General features: G+C 35.2%; 1 protein-coding gene across 6 annotated transcripts in view; it reads right to left on the reverse strand.

The window, feature by feature from the left end:
- The window catches only part of PDE1A (phosphodiesterase 1A), a 403,806-nt gene that overhangs the window by 122,659 nt on the left and 260,105 nt on the right, over window positions 1-21,042 (reverse strand). For all 6 annotated transcript variants that reach the window (XM_025404058.1, XM_025404059.1, XM_025404061.1 and 3 more), the window contains one exon: window positions 7,550-7,663. In XM_025404058.1, the coding sequence (XP_025259843.1) occupies window positions 7,550-7,663 (114 nt within the window). The remainder of the gene's footprint in view (window positions 1-7,549; window positions 7,664-21,042) is intronic.

The following is a 21,042-nucleotide window of genomic DNA, read 5'->3' on the forward strand; positions in this document are numbered from 1 at the left end:
GCAATTCTCCTGCCTCAGCCTCCCAAGTAGCTGCTACTACAGGTGTGCACCACCGCATCTGGCTAATTTTTGTATTTTTAGTGGAGAGGGAGTTTCACCATGTTGGCCAGGCTGGTCTTGAACTTCTGACCTTGTGATCCGGTGACCTCATGATCCACCCACCTCGGCCTCTGGGATAACATGGATGAGCCACCGCACCTGGCCACATCAACATTTTCAACCAATGTTTGACTATTTCTCTCTTCCTAGATAACTTCCCAAGGATAACTTCTTGGCCTAATCTTTCTAGGAAGCATTTTTTTTTCTTGTTATGCTAAATATGTTTTTTAAACATTTCATTTCTGGGCTACAGATACCAGCCTTTCATCCCAAAAACAGTGTGAACAAAAACACAAAACGGATTCCTCAAGTATATGTCCAGAGCAGTAGATTGGTCTATCTCTGTTTTTTGTACCCTAGCTAATTCTGGAAAAATAGTCTATACTAATTTCTTCATGAAGCCATTCCACATTAATTCTTCATAGTATCATCTTCTGGCTGGTAGCTTTTTCTCTTTGCTGAAACTCTACTTCAGGGCATTAGGAATTTCCCAACTCATCCAGTGGTTCACCCTGTGGCATTTGATGTACTCTTTTCAGTAACCCTACTTTCTGCTAATTTGGCAGTTCATATTTGTCCTATATGCCTGTTGCTTTGGTGTCTATTCTTTCTAGTCTCCTGTTTGGTAGCTCCATGCCTTGTCTTAAATACTCACGTTTTCCTTAACTATCTGCCTGTCCTTAACTACCCTCCTGTTCCACATCTCCAATTTTATCCCCTCCTTTGATTTCAATTACTAGGATAACATGGTAGCCCATTTTGATATGGAATTCCAGGAGTTTTTTAAACCTTAATAGTTGAAAGTGAAAAAACTTTGATATTTGAAAAGTCAAAAAATTGGCTTATTCTACACAGATAGGCTTTATTTTACCTTCAGTGCAGACTAACTCTTTTGTTTCATAAAAAATATTTTGAATGGCTCTTTTAGTTACACTAAAACAAAGTAAGGGCTCTCCTCTGGCATTTAGATTGAGACAATGGAATTCCGAGAGGTTAAACATCTCCAGAAAGTAATGCACAAGGTTGTCTTCACCGTGAGCACAGCTGCATCACTCTCGGGATCTGTGTCCTTTAGAAAATTGTCATGTTTTTTCTAAACGTGAATTTAGACTGAACAGTCTTTTAATATAGGGGTTAATCCACAGAGACAAATGACATTAATTTTGATTGTCCCCTGTCTTTATTTTGGTCATAGAACTTGAGGTCAGGACAGCAAGACATGTCAAAAGGACTTCTGTAGTGGAAGGTCTCTGTGAGATGGGCATCAGGCATTAGAGGATGCAGCAAGATGCTTGATAAGGGACCTCTATGAAAGGGCTTAAGTTGTAGATTTTGAAAGCATCTATCGCTAATGCCTTACAGCAATTATAGCTGATTTTAGCTTCAGTTTGGAGAACAGGAGGAAAGAGGAAGGGATTGAGCTCATGCTTGGGAGCCTGGCTATAGATAGCTGGACTTGAGGAAAAAAAATAAGTAAGAGAAAAAAATGCAAGGGAACAATTCATCAGTTTGGAGCCAGAGAGCTGGCTGCAGAAAGTGATAGCCAGGACAGACTGTGAAATAAGTAAACATTCACTGGCCATTCTCAAGAACTTTAGGATGGAGAATATATTCAAATAGCAAAGGAGTTCCAACAATTGAAGGTTAGCATCAAAGTAAAGGTATTTAAAAATTATGAGACCCTTGAGTTATAATTCATGTCTCTAATTGGCACTATATTTCTGGGCTTCCATGCACATATATCTAGCATATTCCAGACATATTTTACCTTTAGTCCTCTTGTTAGAAACCATGTCTTTAAGAATAGGCAGGAAGAGCTTTGCCAGAGAACAAACTCATTAACACTCAAAAATACCTGCAAGTCTAGAAGTCTAGACATATCTGGTTTGGAAGTCTGACACTGTATAAATTCTTACCCCATGTTACTCCCTCTGGTTATGAGTTTCTGCTGATACTTGGTGTTTCCTGCTTGTAATCTATCACTGTTGCTTGGGTCTCTCTCTAAATCTCTCTGTTGCTTGTTTGAGCACTTGTTCTTGTGCCTAGGTTTGTCTTCACAATTCTAGACCCATTTCTAGCCACCAACTGCCTGCACAATTTTGCTCTGATTACCAGTGTGTCTGGTATTCATTTCATGTACTCAACAGGTATTTGTTAAATGAGTGAAGATTCCTTGGAAAGTCCCACTACTCAGTGATTTCAAGGATCTTAGCCTCTAACGTAACCTGAATGTCACTCAATTTCTTTCTACCAGACTAACCTCTCAAAGTACTGATTGATATTAATGCAGTATCTATCCACAAATTAAGGACCCTTAGATTTAGCAAGGCACAAAAGTCAACTGAGGATGTTTTTACAGAGACAATTACTCTGTATTAAGGGAAAGGCACTCTTTTCCATCATTAACACACAGATAATGACTCTGTATTAAGGGAAAGGCATTCTTTTCTATTATTTTATGCTCTCATTCCTTGGTGACCAGAGCCCACTTGTTTTCATTTTCTCAGGATTAAAAACTGCTCTCAGGGAAGCGTTTAATACCTTCATTAGAATATGTTAATCATATACCTTCATGTGTTATATATCTGAGAGTTATTTGCATTTTGCTCATACATAATAAATAAGAATTTTATTTAAAATAGAAATATCTTGTTATTATTTAAATTTTGCTCTGTTAGGCATTGTTATACATTTAATTCTCATATCAACTTTATGAAGTGAACATTGTCCTTATTCCCATTTTGTAGATGATAAAGCCAGGGATGTAAAGTAACTTCCTTAAAGAAAAATATTAAGTAGAGAATCCAGACTTTGAACAACCTAGTCTTTCTGAATCCAGAGTCTATGCTCTAATTGTGGTAATTATGAGACAGATTGGTTCATGTTAACTAAAGAAAGTTATAAATTGTGTTTTTAGGAGGTATTAGTAAGCACAATTCCCATCTTGAAAGTATACCTCTCAGGCAGCTGCCTGCCCTGCTATTCATGAGGCCAAAGATGCTGCTTTGCTTGGCAGTATCCCAATCCAAATAAGGACAATTGAACATATTTTTTTAGGTCACATGTTTCTGGATTAAAACTTTGTAAGTTTGAAAAACAATAGCCTCTAGAGACACATCTAAACACAAGACTCATAAAGGATTGGCATTTGCATTTGGAAATGTCTTTTAAAAAACCCAACAGTCAAATTCATTAGGGTATTGTGCTATAATCTCCACTGAGAGTCAGAATTCAGAAATTGTTTTTATTTTTCTCACCAAAATTATCTTTAAAGGGAGATTTTTGCTTTGATTGCTTTCTTAACTGAAATTCTGCAGTCATTAAGGCTCCAATTAATAATTTGTGTTTTATACTGCTTTATTTTGGGCTGACTTTTTTCTTTCAGTCCAGCCCAACTTTCAAACAATACCTCTCTGGAATACTCATGGAATCATTTTTTTCTAGAAAGGGAATTTTCCATCAGAAAACATTTCAGAAGTCAAAAGGTTTTTAAAGTTTAAAAGCAACGAAATGCTTCTTAGACCTGACTCCTTTTCCATGATCTCTGTTTTACTGATAGTTTTAAGGGAAATGGTACTTTAATAATTGTATGGACATCTCAACAGAAACATCCTCAGTTTACTGCTGTGTGTCTTACTAAGTATATAGAAAATCAATCACATAAATCATTATTGTTCTAAACATTCTTAAGCTGATATTTTGATCATAAAATCGCAGCTCTTAGGAGATTTATAAGAGGTAATCTTAGGTATGACCTGTGGTATGAAGGTAAATGTTTAACAACAGACTCTCCAGAAAAAAAATAAATTCTGATTTGTAGCATGTTATTTTTCATGGCTGTGAATACTCCCACTGTAACCATTTTCAAGCTAGCCACGTGAAATTACTGAAGGCAGAATTGGAAAGAGATGGCACACAATCAGTATACTACTGGGGCTGATGATCCTGACAACCTGTGCACTTTCATCAAAATTCAGTGTCTCTGAAGTCACCTTTTCGTCAAATGTTAGAAAAGGGATGAGGATGAGATTTGCACTTCATGGCCCAAGTCTTAGAGTCAGACTGCCAAGGCCCTAATCCAACTCTTCAACTCCCTGTCTTCCCTTTGGTAAGCTACGCAACTTTTCTGTGATTTAAGTCTTCTCATATACAATCTGGTAATAATAGAGTTTCTACCTCATAGGACTTTTATGATGTTTAAATAAAATGGTACATATAAAATGCTTAGAAGATTTTTTGGCACATACTAGGCCCTTAATACATGTTAGCTACAGGATTTACAATTCCAGCTATCACAATGTTTTATATGTTGTCATCTAAATCTTTCAGAGGTCATTAAAAACCCTTCTGTTTTACAGGAACACTCTGAGAAGAGCCAGGTATAGAGGAAGGAGTACTAAATAAGAAGTCATGGTTTAGGTTTTAGTCTCAGTTTTGCCAACACTCCCATCATGACCTGTATCAAACCATTTTCCTTCTAAGAGCTTTAATTCTCTCATTAGTAAAATGCAGAAAGTAATAATCGTCCTGCCAATCACATAGGATTGTGGTGACACTAATGTGAGATAATGAAACAAAGAGCCCTTTGAAGATGATACAAATGTGGGGTATTATTAATCCAATTTAAAACTCATGATGCCATGGAAGAATTACAGTAAAATAATAAAAATTTGGAGTAAATATTAGGAATAATGTGGTGTTAAGAGATGGAATGTTTTGTTATAAGAAGGAAAAAAATAAATGAATTTCTACCACAAAGCAGGGCAGCATTGTGCTCAACCTCTTTTCCCCTCAAAAGAGCAATTTCAAAATGAAAAAGAGCTATACTTTAGGTATAACATACATTTAAATAAGTTAGGGATCATAGGGAACTAAGTTAGCAAATATTCACGGAGTCATACTTTTCAGGGAACGGAAATGCACCAGAAAAAATGAATAAATAAACAAAGCATATAATAATCTATCAAATGACAGACAGGACACTTAGGCAAACCAGGTGGTTAGCATTATGCCATTAGAAGATGAATAATGGAAATCTTCAAATCGTTCTTTGGTTCTTGAGTTTTATAGATAAATAGAAAAGAAAATATCTGTTCAAGGACAGATTGAAGAAATCTTAAACCTGTTAAATTCAGTCATCTCGTGAACAATAAGAGCCACATGAAAATGAGGGAGCAAGGGAAAAATATCAGGTATTTTTAAAATTTGCACCTTGGATTCTGTTTACTTAGAATCATGTACATTCATATACATTCAGTGAACATTCACCAAGAAAATAATCTTTCTTTCTTTCTTTCTTTCTTTCTTTCTTTCTTTCTTTCTTTCTTTCTTTCTTTCTTTCTTTCCTTCTTCTTTCTTTCTTTCTTTCTTTCTTCCTTTCTTTCTTTCTTTCTTTCTTTTCTTTCTTTCTTTCTTCTTTCCTTCTTTTATTCAATTATTTATTGACATGATCTCACTCTGTCACCCAGACTGGAGTGCAGTGGCACAATCTCAGCTCACTGCAACCTCAGCCTCCCTGGCTCAAGAGATCCTCCCACCTCAGCCTCCCAAATAGCTGGGACTACAGACACACTCCACCATGCCTGGCTAATTTTTGTGTTTTCTTGTAGAGATGAGGTTTTGCTATGTTGTACAGGCTGGTTGTGAACTCCTGGGCTCAAAAGTGATCCTCCCACTTCAGCCTCCCAAAATGCTAGGATTATAGGTGTGAGCCACTGTGCCCGGCCTGTTTTCTTTTCCTCAAATAATTTCTCCAAGCTATGCTTTAGCAGAGGAGTTTCATTCTGTGGGCAAAGAAAGAATCACTTGTGCAACAAAGCTCTCAATATGGCCTCTTCTGCCAACTATTAGTAAAAATTCTCATTGTTAAATATTTTTAAAATCAGAATACAATAAAAGGATACTTTTAAGTTTCCTTTTTCAGTGAGAAAAAGCAGAATGAAAGACTGTTTATGTAGTCTACTACCTTCCATGAAACGATGAGGGGAAAATACAAAATAAAAATACGTAATCAATCACTGGAAAGATATATAAGAAGTTTATGAGAAACAGAGTAGACTGTGACCAGGGTAGAGGCAAGAATTTCATCATGTGAATTTTTTACTTATTAAACAATGTGTGTGTGTGTGTGTGTGTGTGTGTATCTGCATGCCTGTGAAGTCCAGTACGCATAGGTAAATAAAAACTAAATGTTATTTAGTTGCCTATCTGGTTTAACATTGCTCATGTTCCTCAAGCTTAGGTCTGGCACAGGCACGGACACCTGCAGAGTGGAAGGGGCCTGTTGGGTGTCCTCACCTCCATATTCCCACTCACTGCTGCTTCTGGTTGCTTAGCAATGCGGTGCAAGAGGCAGGAAATTATAGAACTAAGGGTCTGGCCAGACTGGTGGTTTTGCTGCCATCTATGTGACAAATGCCCAAATGCTGCCTATTTTTTTCTCCTGGGGACCATTTGTGGGTCCTTCAGAGACAACTTGCTAACACCAAGAGAGTACTTTGAATATATATTTTCTACTATTTTATCTGAATTTTTATAATTCCTACCCTGGCTCTTATACCATCACTTACTCTTTGTAGCCTCTTTTTCACTATTTGACTTAAGTACTCTTTGGTACTTTAAGAGACTTCTATTCTACCTGCTTTATGGCTGTGAAAAAAAATTAGCACCTTTTCCATGTCAAACGCTGGAAATGCATGCCTCTCTCCCCACAGGTTCCCTCTGACCTCTGAATTCACAGGTAGCCCTGATTAGCCTGTCACTTTTATCCCTTTTGAAAGGAGAATTATGAACCAGATATCTTTGAACACCAAGAGACACTGGTCACATCTCCTGGACTTGCCAAATATCCTCCAGCGGGTGAATGGCCTCTTTGAGGGTCACAGCACTAAGCTGGCAACCCTTTTCAAATAAGTCCCCCTTTCCTAATCTCCTTACCACTGCTAATTATAAGGCTAGGTTTGGATGATCAAAAACACCCATTTAGGATGCCCCTTAGCAATCCCTGCATAAAGGGCCTGACAGACACATCTCATGACAATGTGTGGGCATGTAACACCCATTTTCCTAAAGGGACTCTGAAATTTGAGATAATAGGGAAAATCCTGACATCAGTGAAAACCAATATAAGCCTACACATAACTCTGACATTTAAAAGTCTGAGCCCAAGGAGAGTGAGGGTGGGGGAAGAGGAGATTTTTTTTTTTTCACTTTAGTGTTTGACTATTTTATGACATTCAAACATTTGGATTAAAATGTGTATTCATTTTAGAGAATCACAGTCCAGTTAATTAGCTACATGAAGAAGAACCTTTCAAATTTTAATAAGATTAGATTTTGGTTTCACATGAAGATATGCTAAATTCCTGTTTGAGATAAAGGAGGGTCAAGAAAGAGGAACAAAAAGGGGAGTGAGTCAAAGAGGATAAAAGAGAGGAAGGCTAAAACTTACCTTGTTTCATCGATATAAACTGCTTCCAGCACAGATGCCGCATATTCAATATTCTTCTTTAAGTCAACGACGTTAACGTCACCTCTTTCCAGCTGCTTCACTAAGCATCTTAGTCTATTTCAAAAAAGTAGCCAAAGAGAGAAACAGCAAGAAATTTATGGTAACTATATGGCAAATAGTACAGTATTAAGTACACTAAGTTAAGATTTTTAACAAAGTTGTTTCTAGGTCAACAAATAGCAATATTTTCAGAGATTTTTTTGATATAATTAAGACCAGTCTTTATTACTTAAGGAATTATTAAGTATTATACTCAGCTCTCAATAATATTAGGAGTATAGGTAATACTCCTCAGCTCTCAATAATACTAGAAGTATAGCTCTCAATAATATTAGGAGTATAGGCTACTTTAAGTACAATATTTCAGAGATAATCCTCCTGAAAATTCAAGACAATATAGACATTTTCAGAAAAGTATATTCCTATAATTTATTATATGACTTTCTGTTTTTTCAGTGTTGGCACTAGGAGAATATTCAAAGGATGCTCTTCTTAATTCACAATTGCAAAAATATGGAACCAACCTAAGTGCCCATTGACCAATGAGTGGATAAAGAAAATGTGGTATATATATATACCATGGAATACTACTTAGCCATAAAAAGGAATAAAATAGTGTCTTTTGCAGCAACTTGGATGGAGCTGGAGGCCATTATTCTAAGTGAGGTAACTCAGGAATGGAAAGCCAAATAGCGTATGTTCTCACTTGTAAGTGGGAGCTAAACTGTGAGAATGCAAAGGCATCAGAATAATATAATGGACTTTGGGGACTCACAGAGGAAGAGTGGGAGGGGATGTGGGATAAAATACTATATATTGGGTACAATGTACACTGCTCAGGTGATGGGTGCACAAAAATCCCAGAAATCACCACTAAAGAACTTATCCATGTAACCAGAAACCACCTGTACCCCCCAACAAAGCTACTAAATAAAAAATTTAAAAATAAAATTAAAAGACTTCAAAAAATAAACAAAAAAATAAAGAATGCTCTTCTGACTGCTAGATTAGCTATTATTCACTGTATGAAGCAATAAAGACAAAGACGAAAGGCAAAAGTTCTGTAAAAAGTTAATTTGAGACAAGAAAAAATACATGTATGTATCCTTAGTGTATTTACTGCACTCGTTTTCCACTTGAGGAAAATTTGAAAATATTTTCTCGTGTTTGAGTCCATAGGATGATGTGTCCCGATGCTCTGAGGAATTTTAAAGTATAGGACTCAGCTAGATTCCTGGGTTACAGAAACCATGAGATAATTCATGTTATTGTGTTAAGCCCCAAACCTTGGGATAATTGTTATACAGCAATAGGTAGCTGACAAAGTAAGGTGATACAAATTACCTTAACAAGTTTGTAATAGCTTTGGCAACTTCTATGCATTAAATCGTAAGCTGTGTGTTTCTGAAGATACTGCTCTTTACTAAGTACAAAAGGAAGATATTCCTTACTCTCTCCATACTATAGATAAGCAACATGAAGACTACTTGTCTATTTTCCTAAGTCATCAGACAGAATTTAATTCCATTCTATTCTGAGGTATTGCAAAAGAGAGAGTAGAGTGCGGCTACTTTTAGGCACTCCCTTAGAGACAATTTAGCAGATTTCCTAGCAATTTATTTTGGATAACTTTCAATGCCAAGGGTGAAGATATAGAGGCAAGTTAAGAATTTCAGCAAATGTATCTGACAATTCTCCACCCAAAAGAAATAGTTCATTCCTCTATGGGAAAAAAAGACATACCTAGATGAAAACTTCCTATTCAGGAAGCTGTAAACAATTACTTTTTTGTGCCATTTACTTTTGCGTGACAAAATATCAGCAGGCAATAACATTGAAAAATAAATTGTATGTATCAATAAATATGTCCTATTAATACAGAATAAGCAAAACAAAGCACAACAAGAATACAAGCAAAACAGTTTCCTTAGGAAGGAAAAATGAAGCCTGGCTTTGAGGCTTGTCTGAAACACCGAATGTGATGATAATGGATCAAGATGCAAAGGGTTTTGGGATTTTTGTAATGCTTATGACCCAGGAACATTATTCTTAGTCACACTGTCCTTTATTTACGAAAGGAAAAGAAAGAGGTATCGTTTTTGTTTTTCCATAGTCCTGCAATGGCTTAGAAATATACTATCATATGTCTTTCTTGTGAAAAGTACTTGAGTTCAGCTTGGTTGTACAATGTGGTTTAAAAACAATAAGTACTTCAAAGGGTTGCCTTTCCTTTTCCCTGAAAAACTGTATTCTATTTTTATTTGTTAGCGATTCTCCCACTAAAAACACTACATTTTCTAAACTCTCTTGAAGAGTATGGTCACATTACTAAATTCTTGTCAGAGATGTGCATGGAGGTTGTTGGTGAGACTCTCAGAACAGTTCTTTGGAGAGAGCTAACTGCACTGGAAGGAGTTCTCTTGCATCCCTTGCCTGTGCCTTATGGCCTGGAATGCAGCGGAACTTTCTAAAGGCCAGCAGCCATCTGGGATCATAAATGACCTGGCAAAAGAAAGCCACACACTAAGAATGGTAGAAAAGAAAAATGGAAGTGGCCTGGATATCATGCTATTCAGATCCACCTGAATGAAATCGCCCGTCTCTGGACTTGTTTTTGATGCAAGAACAACAAAAATTGCATTTAAACCACAATTATTTTGTGGTTTCTTTTATATGCGGATGAACCCAAAACACACTGATAAATGAATAGAGAATGAAGCAAAACAAGGTAGTCGAGAATGGATAAATCTTTATTATCAAACGAGACGATGAGTAACCTGGGAGACCATCAACAAGTGCATTTCCTAACTCACAACAGCCTGTGGTTGTTCCTAGGGGAGTCATCCCGTCTGCAACTATAACTGATAAGACTTGTGATAATCAAGAGGCTCTAATGCTTGCACAATGAACATGCCCTTTCACACAGAGATCTCAATGTGGTTTAAAAACAAAATATTATGAATTATGTCTTGATAATTCACAATTAGGTATATAAACCTATAACTGGATATAGAACTTCCACTGGGAAAAACACTTCAGTAAGGTTTTACCACTCAACTAGAAAACATAATTACATATAGCTATAACTCAGTAAACTCATATATCTCCTCATAGACACAAACACACACACATACACACACGCACACACGCCTATATTCACTATGCCAACCCCAAAGGACTAGATAGAAATATATATTGGGAGGTTACTAGGACTTGTTTTTTCTTTGCTTGTTGCACTAAATTTTCATTAATGAGTGCACATTTCTATTTACATAAAAAGGAAAAGCTTTTATTGTAAAAATATTATTTACAACTAGAACACCAGCTTAATGGAATTATTTATATCATTACTATCCTAATTGTAATCATTTATATCATTACTATCCTAATTGCGAATATGCTTTTGTAATCAAATTATATATACAATAATCCTCAACAATATTATTTCAGCTATTATTTTACTTTCTTCCTAGTTAATACAAGGTCAAACATCTTAATGAATAATTTTCAAATGACCGTACGTTCAGTATTGGTGAGTTCCAAAGTGTTAAGGCTTTATTGTATATATCTGTGCAATTTTTTTTTATTTTTAAGAAGACAATCACATCCTATTTGCCTAATTCTCAAGCCATCCAATAGGCAAATTCTCAGAGTTGAAAATAAACAAGTTCCCTTAATTTAGCATAAAATAAACAAGTTCCTTTAATTTAGCAAAAACTCTTTTTAATAATGATTTTTCTTCTTTCAACAATCAGTGTGGGCAAGCTGAGTAGAAAACAATGTTCTTAATTTCTGGCATAGATCATTGGTCTGGTTCCCAAAGCTTAGGGTGAAGGCATGTTCTTGATGTTCTGATCTGAGCAGTTTCTGACCCAGAAAATTGTGGATGAGGACTCTACCGGCTACTGTGTTTGGTAGTAAAACAAGTAAACTGCTGTTGTATCAACCAGTATAGACAACATTGCTAAAAAGGTATTAAAAACCCAGTGCAGTTAGATACATAATTTGGGTATCTATTACTGCACCTGGAGCTGTGTAAAAGAATATATATTTATATATAGATATTAGTACATATATAAGTATATGTAAGTGTGTATATATAAGGATACACATAAAACCACACTGATATATATGTATATGCATATATAATGTGTGGATACCTGTGTGTGTACCACAATACCTTCTTCAAGGTATTTACAATCTCTGAGGGTTGTATGACATGCAAACAATGTGGTCAAATGTCAAACTGCAGGTATTTCCCATTGCTTCTTTTATGCACACCCTAATTCCTAAGCAAACTGGTGTAGTCACTGTTCCTCAAAAACCCTTACATCATCTTAGATTCAAGTGTTTCTCTCTTGCTGAAATCTCTTTCTCCATGTTCCTACCATCTGTTACTGTCTAAATCATGTTTGGTTACCAGGCATATCTGAGATGCTACCTATCTCGTAAGTCCTTTGAAGATGCCTGTTCATTGTGATTGCTCCCTACATAGAAACTAAACCACATTTTATTTGTTTCTCATTGACAACATTTGCATTTCTCTGACTTTCATTATAATTTCAATTTTTTATGTGGTATTTCCCCAATTGATCTTTCGTCAGATAAAAAATTTTCAGGCATGCAAACAAGCAGGAAAATTCACCCATGATGAGGATAAAAATAAATGAGTTAAAATTAACTCAATATAACAGAGATGTTAAAATTAGTAGACAAAAACGTTGACTGTTATTATAAAAACAAGCTAACAAGTCACAAGCTAAAAGATATACTCAGTAATTTAAGAAAGAAAAAGGCTATGGGTTAAATAGATGCTATTGATATATACCTTCATTTTTCATAAATTTTATTAAAATATTTCAAATTCTAAGTTATATTATCAAAGACATGAAAAAAAATCCAAAGCATCATTAAGTTCCTAATGATCTTTTCCCAAAGAGAATAACACAAATCTTTGATAATTCATAAGACTTTAAAAATCAGCCTGAAAAAATGTGCTGAGAACACTTTGATATTCTTAGTTTTTAAAGGGACTTCCTTACCTTCTAATGATCAGGACACTTAAAAGAAGACGGAAACAAAAATAGCAGTACCATCTTTGAAAGCAATTTATTGGTTCTGTGATTAAATCAAGCAATTGCAGAAGACAAATAACTTCTACTTTTGAACAAAGAGTACTGAGTTGTAGAAAATTATTGACTATTTTTATTCAAATATAGAACTGCTACATTCCAAATGAAAAGTTACTCAATGTTAAATGATGCAGTTTTTATAACCAAGTACTCTGAATACCTTCTAAGCTATTGTTACATAACTGAATCTTGCAAAATGACCACCTACATAACTAACAATGTTCTCATATGGAGAAATCCTGCATGTCTATGCATGCCTTTTTAAATTTTAGGATACAAAATACACAGGATATCCCTCATGTGACACAGCATGAATAACAAATAATAATTAAATAAATAAAATTTATTAAAATAATTTATAATTATTACATTACTATAAATGTTCCCATTTGTAATCTGATTGAAATACAAAAGTGAAAAGGATATGGTCATAGGAAATCCACACTAAGAATCAGAAGAGGTAAAGTTAAAAGAAATTATATACCTATAATATATATTAATATTAACATTAAAATCTGGCCATAAGCAGAAGTGCATGAAATCGCATAAATAGAAACTATCAGAACAAGAAGCTACTTTGTCATTTTCAGTAAGTCCTGCTTGACTCTAAAACAATAAAAAATTGATAATAAAATCTGTTAAATCATGAAGTCATTTATTCTGCAGGTCGATGCTCAGGAAATTAAACCCTAAACTTAGTCTAAAATGCAGGGTTTATGGACATAAAGACTTTTCCAGTATTTTTTTCATATAGGCAAATAGAAATGTAAAGCTCCATGATACCTTTATTTTATAGGGTAAATAATTCCCCAAACAATTTCTATAATTAAGCAAAATGAAAACAAATGAGATCAATGGCATAAAGTACAGCATGAGGACTACAGTTAATAATATTGCACTGTATACTAGAAATTTGCTAAGAGAGTAGACCTGTAGGTACTTTTACCTCCAAAAAAAAAAAGCTACTTAGGTGAAATGATGGATATGTTAATTTGCTTGAGTGTACAAATCATTTCACTGTATAGGTATATAAAACATCATACCTTAAATATATACAAGAAAAAACAGTATGGCAAACAGTATTACTCTTAAAAATGTGTCTACAGTCTACATGTAAAGGAGCAAAATAATCCCATTGAGGCAGAGAATATGTGACTGAAAAAACTCTTTTAAGTACAAAGGAATTTATAACTATTCTCTCTCTTACCCCAAAGTCACAATTTAGGTAAACTATTTCTTTACTTCAAGAGGTATTAACCTTTTCTACAAAAATGGACGTTATGTAATTTCCAGTTTGTTGAAGAGTTCCTCATCAACAAGTACAGTACAGAGATGTAAATATTCAAAGAGTTAGAAGATCTTAGTTTTCTAGATCAATTTGTTTCTCCTTGAAGATGAGAAAACAGTAATATCATATTGAATCTAAACAAGGAACCAATCAAGTGTTTCTGGTCAGTGTTACCCATCTGAAATAACTTACTCATATTATATTATTTAACTGTGGTATAATTTTTATATTTTTTGAAAAGAAATAGACAGAAGAGTGTTTATGGTTTGCATTAAATCCTGGTAGATTAAAAAATTTCTTTACTGGTGCTCACCACTGAAACATTAATGACTTAATAAATTGAAATAGAGATTGAAAAGAACCGTTAAGAAACAAGCAAGAACTTTGAGAAAAGAGATTGATCCACGATGCAAAAACATGCAACTTTTTAAATGGAACAAATGGTGATGAAAGGGCTTTTGGAAATTAACAGTGGGAATTTACATTAATGCAGAAAAGGCCTTTGACAAAATTCAACAGCCCTGCATGCTAAAAACTCTCAATAAATTCGGTATTGATGAAATGTATCTCAAAATAATAAGAGCTATTTATGACAAACTCACAGCCAATATCATACTGAATGGGCAAAAACTGGAAGCATTCCCTTTGAAAACTGGCACAAGACAGGGATGCCCTCTCTCAACACTCCTATTCAACATAGTGTTGGAAGTACTGGCTAGGGCAATCAGGCAAGAAAAAGAAATAAAGGGCATTCAGTTAGGAAAAGAAGTCAAATTGTCCCTGTTTGCAGATGACATGATGGTATATTTAGAAAACCCTATTGTCTCAGCCCAAAATCTCCTTAAGCTGATAAGCAACTTCAGCAAAGTCTCAGGATATAAAATCAATGTGCAAAAATCACAAGCATTCTTATACACCAGTAACAGACAAACAGAGAGCCAAATCATGAATGAACTCCCATTCACAATAGCTTCAAAGAGAATAAAAAATATCTAGGAATCCAACTTACAAGGGATGTAAAGGACCTCTTCAAGGAGAACTACAAACCACTGCTCAGTGAAATAAAAGAGGACACAAACAAATGGAAGAACATAGCATGCTCATGGATAGGAAGAATCAATATTGTGAAAATGGCCATACTGCCCAAGGTAAGTTATAGATTCAATGCCATCTCCATCAAGCTACCAATGACTTTCTTCACAGAATTGGAAAAAAGTGCTTTAAAGTTCATATGGAACCAAAAAAGACCCCGCATTGCCAAGACAATCCTAAGCCACAAGAACAAAGCTGGAGGCATCACGCTACCTGACTTCAAACTATACTACAAGGCTACAGTAACCAAAACAACATGGTACTTGTACCAAAACAGAGATATAGACCAATGGAACAAAACAGAGCCCTCAGAAATAATACCACACATCTACAGCCATCTGATCGTTGACAAACCTGAGAGAAACAAGAAATGGGGAAAGGATTCCCTATTTAATAAATGGTGCTGGGAAAATTGGCTAGCCATAAGTAGAAAGCTGAAACTGGATCCTTTCCTTACTCCTTATATGAAAATTAATTCAAGATGGATTAGAGATTTAAATGTTAGACCTAAAACCATAAAAACCCTAGAAGAAAACCTACATAATACCATTCAGGACACAGGCATAGGCAAGGACTTCATGTCTAAAACACCAAAAGCAATGGCAACAAAAGCCAAAATTGACAAATGGGATCTAATTAAACTAAAGAGCTTCTGCACAGCCAAAGCAACTACCATCAGAGTGAACAGGCAACCTACAGAATGGGAGAAAATTTTTGCAATCTACTCAACTGACAAAGGGCTAATATCCAGAACCTATAAAGAACTCAATCAAATTTACAAGAAAAAAACAAACAACCCCATCAAAAAGTGGGCAAAGGATATGAACAGGCACTTCTCAAAAGAAGACATTCATACAGCCAACAGACACATGAAAAAATGCTCATCATCACTCGCCATCAGAGAAATGCAAATCAAAACCACAATGAGATACCACCTCACACCAGTTAGAATGGCAATCATTAAAAAATCAGGAAACAACAGGTGCTGGAGAGGATGTGGAGAAATAGGAACACTTTTACACTGTTGGTGGGACTGTAAATTAGTTCAACCATTGTGGAAAACAGTGTGGCGATTCCTCAAGGATCTAGAATTAGAAATACCATTTGACCCAGCCATCCCATTACTGGGGATATACCCAAAGGATTATAAGTCATACTGCTATAAAGACACATGCACACGTATGTTTATTGTGGCACCATTCACAATAACAAAGACTTGGAATCAACCCAAATGTCCATCAGTGACAGACTGGATTAAGAAAATGTGGCACATATACACCATGGAGTACTGTGCAGCTATAAAAAAGGATGAGTTTGTGTCCTTTGTAGGGACATGGATGCAGATGGAAACCATCATTCTCAGCAAACTATCTCAAGAACAGAAAACCAGTTATCACATGTTCTCACTCATAGGTGGGAATTGAACAATGAGATCACTTGGACACAGGAAGGGGAACATCACACACCAGGTCCTATTGTGGGGAGGGGGGAGGGATAGCATTAGGAGATATACCTAATGTAAATGATGAGTTAATGGGTGCAGCACACTAACATGGCACATGTATACATATGTAACAAACCTGCACGTTGTGCACATGTACCCTAGAACTTAAAGTATAATAATGAAAAAAAAAAAGAGAGAATTTACTTGAAAATGTTAGCAGAAGGGGTAGAGAGAAAGTCTAATTTCTATCCCAGGAAGTGGACAAAAAGACAGCAAGATGGATACTAGAATAATAAAGAAAAAAATTAGAGAGCCTGTTTGGGAGATCTAATATCCAGCTAATTGGGGTTCTACACATAAAGAATACAGAAGAGAATTAGAAAAAATTATTGAAGAGTCACTTTCCCAGAACTTAGAATCTCCATGCTGAAAGGACCTACCAAGGCTAGCTTCATGGGCATGAACCTGTGCAGTCACTCAGGGCCTTGCACTTGGGAGGGCCCCACACTTTCCTTAGTGCTCTGCTGCCGCTATCTTGAAATTCTTGATAATTTTGAGCAAGAAAGTGCATATTTTCATTTTTCATTTTCCACTGGGTCCTGAATGTTATGCAGATGATCCTGGGTCTGACCTAGAATTCTATACTCAGCCAAACTGTCAATCTAGTTTGAGGAAAGAATAAAGGCATTTTCAAATATTCAACAACTTCAAAAATTTGAATTTTCATACACTCTTTTTCAAGAAGCCACTGGGGAGATGCATTTGACCAGTACACGAACACAACAGAAAATCTAAGACAGATAAGTTGGGAAGGGAAGTCTTACAATAAGAGGTATGCGTCCATCCTAGAAACTAACTAGTCCAAATTGAAGTATGAGTACAGAGGAAAGGACGTGTGATAGAAACCTGTAAGGGAAAAAATTGAACTAATGACCAATGGAACTGATAGAATGTTTGGAAATTCATTTTGACAGATCAAACATTTACAAAATTGTAAAATATATGTATGAAAAGATACAATAATTATGAATCTAGGAGTAAGAAAGAAGTTGTATGAGATAGGAAACAGTCACAGTTCACTATCTGATTGACAGATGAATAACATATACAAAGTCATATTACTATAAACACTAGTAAATTTAAAACAAAATAAGAAACAATATCTCTTTTGAGAAGATTAGAGTAAGTAAGTTGATGAAGTTAATGTACAAGAGTTATTTCCTCTATTATCATTGTGGATGTCCATAAAGTCTGAAATTGATAAATCAAAAAGAGTACAGCATTTTATTTGAAAATATAAATCTTCCTCCAAAAGAAGGAAGGACTAAAAGAGCTAAAACATTGTGATTATTTACTTCTGGGGAATTGACTGATCTCTTTTGATAATAATAAAAATAATTTTAATGATGTAGTGCCCTATTTAAGTAAAATGTCCAAGTCACAAGGAAAGTGACTTAATTTAGAAGTCAGGTCCTTTACTTGGTAGTTTTGGAATCACTGACCATGACAAATTTAAAAGACTGAAAAACAAGATGTCACAATTCATCTTGAATTTAAAAGATTTTGAAAGGGTATGAAGCATTCAAAGTTGATACTGATGTTGAGATAGAGTTATAGGCTCTTTTAGGCATATGGTAAAGCCAAGAGTAAAAAAAAATAGATTTAACATTATATATATATATATATATATATATCTTTTTGTCACATATATCATGCTTATGTACTTAACTAACTGAAAACAGGCACATATTTCAGGTTTGAGGTAGATATACAGAAGAAAATACATATTAAGTGAAAAGAGAAAGAGAAATATGATGAAACAATGATGGCTGAATTTAGCTTTTCTTTTCTCTTTTTGCAAAATCAGAGGAAAGAAAAAAGTGTGTTAAGTACCTTTACAAAAATCAAATTAAATTGTGGCTTAGAAAGAATGAAAGTGAGTAGATAAAAGGTTGGCTGGGTGAAGAACTCTGAGATTTGGGTGCCCCTGAAGCACTAAGGGGGTGAAAACCAGTAAAACCTATTACTATATTGGCTGAGCAAAGCAATCTCAGCACCAGTTCCACCAAAAATAACAAAGGAATGATTAAAAGTGGTATATTAGACCAATTAGGCTGCTATAACAAAATACCGTATACTGGGTGGCTTATAAACAAGAGAAATTTCTTTCTCACAGTCCTGGAGGCCAGAAATCCATGACCTAGGTGTTGGCAGATTCAATGTCTGGTGAAGGCCTTCTTCCCAGTTCACAGATGGCTGTCTTCTCACTGTAACCTCACATGGTAGAAGGAGCAAACCAGCCTCTCTGGGGCCTCTTTTATGAAGACACTAATCCCATTCACGAGAGCTCTGTCCTCATGATCTAATCACCTCCCAAGGCCCAACCTCCTACTATCACCTTGGAAGGGTTAGAATTTGAACCTATGAATTTTGGGATGACACAAATATATCAAATGGCTTGGGATATTTATTCTTAATTAATGCAGTACCATGTACCAACACACTTCAAAAGTGCACTAGCAGAGAAGAAAACTTTTAAAAATAGATTTTTACACAAACATGCATACGGAAAAAAAAACACAGAAAGAAAAGTCAACATGATATTTTTCCAATTACAATAGATCATACAACATAAAAATATCTAAAAACAGAAATATTTCCATGGCAGATACTATCAGAGAGCAGAGAAGTCCTTCTGTTACTCTTGATACTCAGTGATAGAAAAATTGGTTCATTTATAAGAAAAGTCTCTTGAAAGATCAATTTTTTGGAGATGCAATTTGTGGCATAAAAAGCAATCAAATCAAGGTCAAAAGAATTGATTGAGAAGATAACTTTTATTGTGAAGGTTGTTATATGTATTATAAAAATATTTTAGACTCTAATTTGATTGATTCTCTCTCTCTCTTTCCCTCCCTGCCTTCTTTCGTGTATGTATTAACACCTAAGTTTCAAGACAAAACTAAAATTGAATGACAAAAAACTCATGTTTGATTTTACAGAATTTCCCTTGCTTCTGTTGAAATGTAGCTTTTGTAGCCATAATCTCTCAGAATCACTGTAAATAATTCTTTCTTTATATCTTTGAAGCATTATATTGACATTGACAGAAGTAGTTTTGAGAACGCATTATCACTGTTATAAACTTCTGAGTTGCTTAGCAAGGCTTAACAATAAGAATAAAAAATAAAACACTACTAAATAAATTAGTTAAAGTCTAACTAGGAAAACAACTCTGAACATTTAAAACTTAGTTTAATTCTTGCAATTGATTACTTGGATGATGGGAGATGAGAAAACAACTAGGGAATAGTGAGAATCCCCCAAATAAGCAACTGCAGGAAGCTTTTGGAGGGTGAAAAGAGCGAGACAGTATCACCAGACCCCAGTGGCTTTGGGAGTTCCTGCAGAAAAGAGAAACACCAGTCGGGACTGCCCACAGCAATCTCGAACCACAGAGGAGACACAACTAATATAAGAGAGGCTTCCTCAAGGCAGACAGAGAGGTAGAGGAATACCCTGGCTTTTACCTTCCTGACTTTATATGCCATTGGCCAGATCCAAGCACAAGCCAGCTGACAGGAACCTGGAAAATTAGCTATGATTTTACAGAGCACTTTAGGGCAGGGATAAGGCAGGGCAGGGATAAGGCAATAGATCACAGACTAGCAGGCCCAGAACCACAATACACAGTACCCAGAAGGTGTCAGAAAGTTTCTCTTGAGATTTGCAAATAAGGCAGAAAGGTAGGTGGCATGTTGTTTCAGTCACATAAAGGCAAAGCCAACCAAAAGGTATATAGAATAAGGCATTTAGTTCATTTTACTATTTGATGTTGATTAAAGGGCCAAGGTTTAGCAAGACTGTTTTGTTAACTTGCAGATTTTTGTCTGGTGTGAATAAAAATAATTTTTATTTGGCAGTATAGACACCCTGTAAATTCATAATCTCATTAGACATCAACTAGATTTTCTTCTAACCCAATCATTTTATTGAAACATTGCCTATATATATCTAACTTTCTAAATGCTCTTTCAAGTTTCAATCGTAACTTCTTACTCATTCCCTCATTATTAATGATTTAAATAGAAACATTGGCATATGCTCAATTTATATTTGCATGAGAGTGATACTTTTGCCTTTGGAAAATTATGTATTAACAAGGCATTACAAATTTTGCTATAATTAATTTCAATGCCTTCAACATATAAGATAATAAATAATGCTACTAACTCTAGAAAGGAAGGAGGAGTCTAAGAGATATAAAATTAATGACCAGAAAAAACATTTTCTTCCTTTCTCCTTCCTTCCTTCCTTTCTCCCATCCTTCCTTCCTGTTTCCATTTTCTCTCTTTTCTCTGTTTATTTGTTTCCGGTTTTTTTCAAGACAACTAATAAAGACATGGCTCTCATGAGTTCCTAGAATGTAGACAAAAAATCAACAAAAATTGGTCTTAGAAGCTGTGCTCCAAATAGC

This window comes from Theropithecus gelada, chromosome 12 (assembly GCF_003255815.1).
Source record: "Theropithecus gelada isolate Dixy chromosome 12, Tgel_1.0, whole genome shotgun sequence".
Classification (NCBI taxonomy): Eukaryota; Metazoa; Chordata; class Mammalia; order Primates; family Cercopithecidae; genus Theropithecus; species Theropithecus gelada.